The sequence below is a fragment of the Lathyrus oleraceus genome, chromosome 4 (assembly GCF_024323335.1).
Source record: "Lathyrus oleraceus cultivar Zhongwan6 chromosome 4, CAAS_Psat_ZW6_1.0, whole genome shotgun sequence".
NCBI classification, from domain to species: domain Eukaryota; kingdom Viridiplantae; phylum Streptophyta; class Magnoliopsida; order Fabales; family Fabaceae; genus Lathyrus; species Lathyrus oleraceus.
In genome coordinates, this window is record NC_066582.1 from 153453236 (window position 1) to 153464568 (window position 11333).

Genomic DNA, 11333 nt, shown 5'->3' on the forward strand with positions numbered 1-11333 from the left:
AGTCTGGGTCATCAGAGTCTGGATCATCAAAGTCTGAAACATCAGATTCTGGATCACTATCAGAGTCAGAATCAACGTCAGAGTTTACTCCAACCTCAGAAATTCTGAACTTTGACCTTTCTTCAGAAGTTCTAACATCAGAATCAGATTGAGACTTTTCCCAATTCCAAACTTCTGATTCCTTCACAATCACATCTCTGCTGAATTCAATTTTATTGGTTTCTGGACAATAGAGCTTGTATGCACCTGTACTGTGGTACCCTATCAGAATCATCACTTTGCTTCTATCATCCAGCTTCTGTCTTCTGGCTTCTGGAACATGTTTATAGCAAACAGAACCAAACACCTTCAGATGACTAACACTTTGCTTATCTCCAGTCCACTTCTGTATTGGAACTATTTCCTTCAACTTCTTCGTAGGACATCGGTTGAGTACATACGTTGCAGTGGCAACAGCTTCTCCCCAGAGCTTCTGAGGAAGCTTCTTCTCCTTTAACATGCTTCTCACCATATCAAGCAAAGTGCGGTTTCTTCTTTCAGCAAGACCATTGTGTTGAGGGGTATAAGGAGCAGTAACCTCATGCTCAATTCCATTCTCCTCACAGAACTTCTGGAACTCTTTGGAGTTATACTCACCTCCACCGTCAGTTCTAAGAATCTTCAACTTCTGACCACTCTGATTCTCAGCCTTCATTCTGAACTTCTTGAATTCATCAAACACCTCGTGTTTAAACTTAATAAGGGATACCCATGTCATTCTTGTGAATTCATCAACAAATAACACAAAGTATTTATTCCCTCCAATCGATGCTACTGGAAATGGACCACACACATCAGAATGTACAACTCCCAAGGCATGTTTTGCTCTTGGAGCAGTTTCTGACGCAAATGGCAATCGTGGTTGTTTTCCTTCCATGCAAACTTTGCATGACTTTTCAGGCTTCTTAATTACAGGAATTCCATGTACCAACTTCTTTGAATTCAGATGTTTTAAGCTTCTGAAATTCAAGTGACCAAATCTTCTGTGCCACAGCTCACTCTCCTTCTCAGCACTTGTTGCACTAAGACATTCTGAGTCTGCAGTTCTGACATTCACCTTGAATGTTCTATTCCTTCCCTGTTCTGACTCCATAATCAACTTCTGATTGCAGTCATACAGCTTCAGAAGATTGTCCTTCATGGTAACTGAGAAACCTTTCTCAATTAATTGTCCCACACTCATCAGATTGCTTCTGATGCCAGGTACATACCACACGTTCTGAATCAATGCTGTTTTCCCATTGTTCAGAATCACTCTGACATTTCCTATACCTTCTGCATTAAGATATTTGTCATCAGCACATCTGATCTTTGTTCTCTTTTCAGAGTCAAAGTCAACCAGCCATTTCTTGTTTCCAGTAAGATGATTTGAACAGCCAGTGTCCATATACCACCAGTCTATCAGATCCATATCATCAGATTCAGAGGCCATCAATAGCACAGATTCGTCATCAGAACTTCTGGCTATATTTGCTTCTTCTGATTTTCTCTCCTTGTTTGACCAACAGTCTCTAGCAAAATGACCGAACTTCTTACAGCAGTAACATTGGATTTTCTTCTTGTCATACTTCTCTTTTCCCTTCTGAGCATTCTTTTGTCTATCAGAGGTTGAGCTTTCTGACTTCTGACCACCATCAGATCTTCTCCTGGCTTCTGACTGCTTCTGATACCTCCTATCAGAAGTTGCTTTCAGAGCCTGCTGCTCTACTTCCCTTTCAGAAGTTCTCTCAATTAAACACAACTCTTGCGCTTCTAGACTGCTCTGCAGCTCTTCAATTCTCATGGTGCTCAGATCTTTGGAATGTTCTATTGCTACCACAATGTAATCAAATTGACAGGTAAGGGATCTCAATACCTTCTCCATGATTGTTTCTTCAGAAAGAGTTTCTCCACACGCTTTCATCTCATTAGTGATCAGAATCACTCTGGAGATGTATTCAGAAACTTTCTCATTATTCTTTATGTTGAGATTTTCATATTGCTTTCTCAAGGACTGAAGCTTCACCTTCTTCACTGATGCGTCACCACCATAACATCTAACCAGTGTGTCCCACGCAGCCTTTGCTGTCGTTGAATCTGCAATCTTCTCAAACACATTTACATCAACACATTGATGAATGAAGAACAATGCTTTCTGATCCTTCTTCCTTACTTCCTTCTGCGCGTTTTTCTGTTCATCCGTTGCATCTGCTGCTACCGGAATATAACCATCAGTGATAAGATCTAGAACATCTTGAGCACCGAACAGTACACGCATTTGGATCATCCAACGATTCCAGTTTTTACCGTCAAATACTGGAAGTTTGGTGTTCATGTTGCCGTTTCCGTTCATCTTTCTACCTTGCACAGTACACTCAGATTTCTCACACAATGTTTCCCAACCCACAGAATTAAAATTCTGATCAGATTTTGTTCAAGATTCAACACGAATCTAAGAATCAAAATCAAACACACAAGACCTCACGTTCACTCGTGTTTCCCGTGTTTCCCAATGAATCCGAACCGGAGCTCTAGATACCAATTGTTGGTGCAAAGGTAGAATAAAAGATGAATATTCTATTAAGAGAATGACGGCTACAAAAAGGATTAAAAGTTACAATGATTGACACCCTATTTATAAGCCTCTAACAAACTTAAATATGAATCAAATCTAATATTTAAATCTAATATCTAACAAACTTAAATATGAATCAAATCTAATATTTAAATCTAATATCTAACAAACTTAAATATGAATTAAATCTAATAATTAAATCTAATAAAATATTTAATTGAGTTATTTTTATCATTTTCATTTTCATCTCAATTTTCAAATCCGGATACTTTTCTTCTTTTTAATTTGATTTTTAATCATGTTTTTTTTATAGTAATCGTGTTTAAAATTTGAATTACCAATGTATTTATTGTATTATATAAGTATAATAATGTTATGTATATTTTTTTTTAGGTTGGCTAGGCATGGCTCATGCTAAATTATAAAATGTTGTTACCAACATCTTACAATCTTTAGTTCGATTCAGTTAGACTACCTCTCTTCAATGTGAGTTAAACTAAACTAATACAAGTCTAAATGTCAAATTTACAAGAGTTTGGAGTTAACAATCTTGCACCTATAAAAATTATGTAACTTTCTAGGAGAATATGCAAATGATTGGATGAGGATCATCAAACCATAAAACGATTAATATTCAAACAATTGTCTCTTTTAAGACAACTATTTTGCTCAAAATGTTTTATGTTCCCAAAATCCTGTAAACTTGCTACAGAAAAATAAGTAAAAATACTTCTCATTGTTTAGTTTGGACAAGTATGATATATTGTTCCAATGATAACTTATTATACATCAATAAAACTCAAAATATATTATCGGAGATACCTTAAGTATTAAGTATTAAGGATCAAATGCATCACATGCTATTTTTACACATACAAAAATGAAAGGAAATTTCTTATCTCAATTTATGAGATAGAAAAACACCCTATGGAAAGTTTAAAATATTTCTCATATTCTTGAGATGTATCTCCGGACGTATAAAATTGAAATATTAACTAATTCGGAGATATATCTCCGAAATATTTTAAAACATATACCATGCATCCCACTCTAAAATGAATTTTATACGTTTATTGTTCTAGAGATGCATCTTTGTTTAGGATTTACGGAGATGCATCTTTGTATCCTATCAGAACAGTACATGTTATATTTGTTTTATGTTTACGTAGATGGAAGTGTTGATTTATAAATGTTAAGAACCAAGTTATGTGATGAGATTTAAACTATACAATCGATATGCAAAAAATGACATATATAAATGCAGATGGTAAAAAAATAACATATATAAATAAAGTCAAAATACACGATAAAGTAGAATGAAGTAAAAAAAAATACAATCCATAATGAATCCAAAGTACAACTACTATATACTATTGTGTGATGAACTACAACTCCTCGGTCTCGTCTACCCCCATCCTCCAACGTTGTCTCTGGTACATCCGTGTCTCTCGTGCATCCGTCATAATGGCATCTAGGACATGTCTCACCTCAGACCCATCAGGGAAGATACATTTGTCAATGGCTTCCTGCGCAATCTCCACTATGCAACGACATTTAGGCAAGACATCATGAGTATGACCTAATTGTGCCTATTCCTCCTCTATTATCTCCTGATGAGTTGGTCTCGATAGATCTCCTGGAACATCATGCACCATATACTGATGTGACACCCTGAAGAACCACCTGATGTACATGTCGACATAGCTCCAGTCGCTCTTAGGTATGATACTCTCTGTCTCCCCCGGTACGAGATGATTAAGATAATAATCAAACATGGCATTTATATCTCTACGTGCCATAGCAGAAGGAGCAGAGACAACAAGATATCTGGGAATAGTACGAGTGTAGTCGAACTGCCGTATGACGCGCTCAGGCAAATGAGAAAATGTGAGACGTGAGCCGCAAGCCACAATCTAGAGTATAACATTATGTCATCAAAGGTCGCATATAAAGTACATATCATCGACAACTCAGTGGTCAATATACACTTTGAGTGACTATATCTCCTAGTTGCCTCTGAGCGGGTTAAATGTAGAATCGCATGGCATATCCTTAGTGTAAGTTGGTACACATGACCATCCGGAGATACGCGAAAAGTGCTGGAGGATCCAAGCCTCAAAAGTGTTGGAACACACGAATCATCAGTAAGGGCGTTGCAAAAATGTAATGAAAATGACACAGAAACATTAAAAGATCAATAAATATTACTGTCAGTAGTGTGATGTTGTCTGTGACCTGCTTCGTCTTCCACCTACAGCCTTTAGATAACTTCGAGTATAAGTAGATCAAACAAGTGGCCCCCAATTGTACTCATGGATCCGCTCGAAGTGCCATAGGTAGGCGACATCCACATAAGTGGCACTCTTGTCCACAAAAATCACAGTGCCAACAAAATATAGCATGAATGCTCTCATATAATACGCTCTATGAAGCCCCACACCTGCTTGTTATCGCCTTTAGCCTGCTCAACTTTAAGGGTCTCACTATATATACTTCTTTTTAAGAATTCAAACCTAGCATGATCCCCTCTGGGTTTTTCAAACTCGCTAATGGCATCCTCTGGGCCAACTCCCAAATAGTTTATCATCATCTCGAGTGTCTCGTCTTTGCTAATCCTCACATGATCTAGACATTTTCCCCTGATCGGAAGATACAGCGAACACAACACATCATCGAGTGTGATAGACATCTCATCAAGCGGTAGATAAAATGAAAAGGTTTCGGTGTGCCATCTCTCCACAAATGCATTAAGCATCTTGTGGTTGACCGTAACATAACTGATCATACAAAATTCATTCATCCCAGATAGGGACGAAACAACCTAAAACCACTCCTCATTCGGTGGAGGCAAGCCAGTAATCTTCCGCCCATGGTTAATAAACTTCAGTGGATCATTGTTCTGTATAAAAATAAATTTATGTCAGAAACTTGTAATATAATAATAAACCTAATTTAAAAAGAATGAATCTAACTAATCTTTTAGATATGTCTGGTAGTATGGTCTAGGTACAGAGGCAGCAATAATAAATCTGCAAAGCCTCCTTCAAATGCCTGAGGTGGCACTGACTCATCATCCTCAACAACCTCATCAGCTGGAGGTGGCATTGGCTCATCAACATGAGATCCCTCTAGTACCTGGGATGGCACTGGGCCTCAGGTACCACCGGTGACTCGGGTATCTTTGGTGCCTGAATAGGTGAAACATGTGTCACGCGGGAGGATGAAGACAGTGAAGCGTCTGTAGGTGACACCTGTCTCCTACGGGAAGAAGAAGATGCAGAAGCATGAGCCCTAGAAGTTGATGTATTCGCATGCGTCAGGCTAGAGTGAACAAGAGCCTCTAAAACCTGACTTTTCTCCCTCTAGATTGATGCATGTCATGCAATCTTCTAATGCATCGGTTTGTCGTCTCTATCAGCCATAATGCTTGTAAGTAAACTAGATAATTAATACAAGCAAACCTACAAGCAAGAAAAAGCAACAACAAAAAACAGATTGATAATTTTCGGAGATGCATCTCTGGTTACTGTGCAATCTAAACGTTGAAAATTTTTAGAGATGCATCTCTAGAATTTTGTGCAACTTTTGAGGTTCGTCAATGACAGTAATGCAGACTGCCAAACTCCAAAAATAATGGTTTGATCGTTATTTTTAACCATCAAATATGTTCTACAGTATGTATAAACTATCATTCATGCAAATTCTATTAATTTCTTATCAGAATTATCAATTTATATTCATTTATACAAAAATTAAAAAAAAAAATCAAAACATCAAAAACTTACAAATTTAGAGTTTACTTTAGTGTTGAATGATGTCTTTGATATACCTGATGTTGATGGAAGAACCTTTTGAACTTAGTTGATTGATTTTGAACTTGGTTGATTGAAGAACCTTTGAGAGATTTTGAGAAAGTTGTGTTTTTTTATAAATGAGAAAGGAGAAGGGTTCTGGCGCGATATAGAACAAATATCTTCTGGAGATGCATCTTCGAATAATTAAAAAGATGCATCTAAAGAGTTTTTTAATGTTAAGTCAAAATTTTATTTACTTGGGGTGCGTTCGGATATACATCTTGAAAAAGCAAAAACCGGTGTTAATATTATATTTGGATAATGCTAACTTGTGCCCTAAGGGCACAAGATAAGACATTCACTTATAGAAAGTTTGTATTGAATGAAACAATTATAAAATTAATTTTAGACCTTTATTAAAACAATGCATAATTTCCAACACAAAATTACTTTCTTTAGTTCTTATCTTGTGCCTCTATGGCACAAGTTAGCATTACCCATTATATTTTCGTGAGGCTCTAATAATATTATACGAGGCATTAAAAAATTCTTAAATAAAGTTGAATTTAACTTAATTATAAACTCAAATTTTAAATAACACAATAATGAAATTAATCAAATTTGCTTAACTGGACTCGCACTAAACTAGAAAATTGAGTTAACTCAGAGAATATTTAAATGAGTTTTTTTATCATTTTTATTTTCATCTCAATGAGTTTTTTTATCATTTTTATTTTCATCTCAATTTTCACATCAGGATACTTTTCTTCGTTTCAATTTGATTTTAATCATGTTTCTTATAGTAATTGAGTTTATAATTTAAATTATATATATATATATATATATATATATATATATATATATATATATATATATATATATATATATATATATATATATATATATATATATATATATATATATATATATATATATATATATATATATATATATATATATATATATATATATATATATATATATATATATATATATATATATATATATATATATATATATATATATATATATATATATATATATATATATATATATATATATATATATATATATATATATATATTATTTTAATGTCAGCTAGGCATACTCTTCAATTTGAATTAAACTAAACTAATCTCCTTTACTTTATATAAGAGATAATTCATCTTTTAGATTAATTAATCAATGATCTTAAAATGTAAATTATCTCTTATATAAAGGAAGAATTATATAAAGGAACAAAATAATAGAAGTCTAAATGTCAAATTTACTGAGTTTGGATTTAACAATGTTGCACCTATAAAAAGGATGTAACTCTTTATGTCTAGAAACAGTCAAGTGAGTGTAGCAAATGTACATTTTTCATAAAACCAAAGTTTTTGAACGGCTCATAAAAACTGTACCAAATCATTTTTGCCCTTAGTTTGGGATTTACTGAATGAAAATCAACTCAAGCCCTTTTTATCAAATGTTATTCACACTCAAATAAACACAAAACCCTACTTCAAACCTAGGTATAGTGTTTATCTTTACAACATGCATGTTGCAGTGTGGTAAATGTTGATAATAATGCAGACCAATGTCTTATAAACAATGTAGCCAGCCACCCACCCAGTGAAGGCATCAATCACGCATTTTCATACTCATACTCACCACTGACATCAACATCGATTTCCTCGTCATCTTCCATGTTCATTGAACCGGAACCAGCTTGACCACCTTCGCCAACTTTCGATCCCGGTCCCGGTACACTTGCCTCTTGTATGATCCTCATGATTTCTTCCACACTTTGACTTGGTTGATCCTTGTTTGTTTCCACAAAACCTTTTCTTTCAGCCTCAATGATTTCTTTAGGCAAGTTCTTTAAAAACCAAGGGTTATGCCTTATCTCTTGGAGACTGATCCTCTTTAACAATGAACATAAATAATTAGTTCAAAAAAGCGACCATAATACAGTATCTAAATCGACTCGAAATACCTTGGCAGGATCGGCAACAAAGATGCGAGATAGAAGATTCCTACACTCTGCAGAAACGCGTACGTAGTCGGGAATGGAGTACTGAACACCTATTATTCTCTACCAAACCAGAGAATCAAAGATCAAATTCTTTGCTATTAGAGATTATTCATAATCAATGGCATTTTGAAGCTGAAGTTAAATAAAATCTTACCCCAATAGTCTTTCTGAAATTTCTAGGATCTTCTGGTTCTTCAAATGGATATGCACCAACTAGCATGACATAAAGAGTCACACCACATGACCAAACATCTGCAGTCTATACAAAAGAGCCAAAAACATTTGCTGAATTGACCATTTTGGACTAAACGATGAACTTTTCAATCGATGTGAGACTATACTATTACTATATGTCAAATGCTAAACCGTGATTGTTAATAGCCATAACATTAACATGTGGTTTGAAATATAGTTTTTAAGGCTCTTGAGAAAATCTCAGGTACCTTTCCATCGTATTCCTTTCGTGACAGAACCTCTGGAGCAATGTATGCAGGAGTTCCAACTGTTGACTTTGGTATAGAGTGCAATAGCGCAGACTGCAATTGAGTATTGAAGTAAATGGGAAACATAAACAAATACTATTAATTAACCACGGATATAATATAAGATACAATATATGATATATTAGGTGAAATAGTATTAACCTTGGAGTAACCGAAGTCGCAAATTTTAAGCCGAGGGGATGGATTTCCGTCCAAGAGCGTGTTTTCCAATTTCAGATCTCTATGACAAATTTCCTATAGCACGAGGCATAATATAAGACACGAGTTTGTAATGAAAAATACAACAGATTCTAAGTGCACGCATACCATTGAATGACAGTAGCTAACACCAGATATTAGCTGTTGGAAGAAATATCTTGCCTGTAATAACATAAGAAAATCATTCACACGATAAACTTCAATGCGAATAACTGAACGTTTCAAAAAGAAAAACAACAATTCAATTCAACCGCATTAGTTCTATAACCTCGTCTTCACTAAATCGTCCAGCAGTGCATATCCTCTCGAAGAGTTCACCACCAGCAGCATATTCCAAGACAATGGCTAAATGAGAAGGCGTCAGCAAGACCTGCAGAACAGATACCCCATTCATCATTTTACTATAACTTCTGAAAGCTCCGAATACTACAAATCAGAATCGCGCAACACTGATTGAACGCAAACGATTATGACCTTTTTTTAAGTAATGATACACCACATCATATAACTTTTTGCGCATTATGATCCAATATCGATTATGTCTAACATAAAGAAGCTAATTTCAACTCATGAAAGATGCTAATAGCTGGTATACTCATGGTTTTAACATTATATTTTCAATAAGAATTAGCAACAAAAAAAAATCATACAAACTAACTCAAGACCAAGAACAAACTCACTATGCAAAGAGAATTACGAATTATACCTGGATTTCTTTATGAGTCGGTCGCATTAAACTACGAACAAGTCAAATCTCATTGAGACAAGTTTCAATGCAGATAACCAAATACTACATTCAAAATGCTCCTCTAAACCTAATGAAGAAACAGTTAAAGAAAGTAAAACTGTTACCTCTTTGAATCTGATAATATTAGGATGCCTTAACGATCTGTGGTTAATTATCTCCCTCTGGACATTCTCATCAATCTGATATCACAATCACAGCTCATTCAGAACAAACACATATCAGAAAGAATTTGAATGAAAAAAAAAATGAAATATCCCTAATCCAAAGTTTAAGCTAATTAAGCTTTGATAATACACTACACCTCTCCATAGTTTAACACAAACCAATCTAATAATTAAAGTAAATTACAAAATTGACAAAACTAATTTCCAAAAAAAAAAAACACGAACCAAGAAAAATCATGTATCAGCATAAGAAATATTCAAGAGAAAGTTACATGAATACTCAAGAAAACAAGAATGGAAAAAGAAAGAAATTGACCTTTTTGCCCCTTTCAATGTATTTGAGAGCAACAAGTTCGCCAGTGTTTTTGTCTTTAGCCAACCTAGCAACAGCAAAATTTCCAGAACCAAGTTCCTTTAATGGCTCATATCTTTCTTCCATGTCAACCCTCTAAACCAAAACTCTCGAAAAACAGAAAAGAAATGTACGAAATTAGATGATAAAAATATGTGTAAGGAGGCTAAGTATAATATTAATTTGGTTATGATGATAATGTTTTGTAATGTAATGTGTGAAAGAGACAGAAGAGGGACCCAATGGAAAGAGAATCAAAAGAGAGAGAGTGGACAATAGTTACATTTAGAACTGAAAGCTTCCCTCAACGAAGTTATACAAAGTTATTTATGGGATGTTTTTAATGTGTTATAAAGTTAGGGATGGAATGGTATTTTAATTAATGGGATAAGTTGCTTTCATGAATATTGTTTTAAAATATGAATGATGTAAGGTATAGTGTTGGTAAGGTGGAGAGGTAATAATTGGATTGAACTTTGGAGGTTGTGATGAACCTATTTGCGTGTACTATCAATCAAACACTATACGACAATTATAATACAAATTCATTTCTTTATTTGTGTATGTTGTAATCAAGGGAGATAAAGTAAACTCAAAGTCTCATTTTCTTTTCCTTTTATGTTTAATTACAATTTTCATCTATAAATATCATATCATATCATGACTAAGTAGTTTCGACCCTACTTATTTTGAGTAATATTTACCTTTTGTATCTTTTTCATTTATGAATTGTATTCTCCTGTTAATTTTTTTTATATAGGGTCTTTCATTAAGGAATTAGAATTGGTGTGTCGACGGTGAATGATTTTGAACATATAGTGTTGATTTTTGATACGACGACGTGAGTTGGACTTACAAGATTAACACTTTAATGTCCAAGTAAATTTTGGATTTAAGATGAGTGTAGTAAAAAATGGATATCATAATAGTGTACTTTGAATATCGTGTGTGATGGCATTTATAT

General features: G+C 34.3%; 1 protein-coding gene across 1 annotated transcript; it reads right to left on the reverse strand.

Annotated features, from left to right (window-relative positions):
* Positions 1–7730: 7730 nt before the first annotated feature.
* On the reverse strand, positions 7731–10693 carry LOC127074255 (serine/threonine-protein kinase SAPK3). The gene is made up of 9 exons (XM_051015557.1): positions 10334–10693; positions 9958–10032; positions 9374–9475; positions 9214–9267; positions 9049–9141; positions 8848–8940; positions 8559–8663; positions 8366–8464; positions 7731–8293 (listed from the first exon to the last, which is right to left on the reverse strand). Exons 1-9 carry the CDS (start codon positions 10454–10456, stop codon positions 8015–8017), a joined length of 1023 nt encoding a protein of 340 aa, XP_050871514.1. The 5' UTR covers positions 10457–10693; the 3' UTR covers positions 7731–8014.
* Between the last annotated feature and the right edge of the window lie 640 nt (positions 10694–11333).

Excerpts from the sequence above, each read along its gene's own strand:
- LOC127074255 (XM_051015557.1), bottom strand. The coding sequence starts at position 10,456 with ATGGAAGAAAGATATGAGCCATTAAAGGAACTTGGTTCTGGAAATTTT. Across the intron at positions 8,664-8,847 it reads GAAAGGAATACGATGGAAAG|ACTGCAGATGTTTGGTCATG; the intron begins GTACCTGAGATT and ends TCTTTTGTATAG. Across the intron at positions 8,465-8,558 it reads ATTTCAGAAAGACTATTGGG|AGAATAATAGGTGTTCAGTA; the intron begins GTAAGATTTTAT and ends CTGGTTTGGTAG.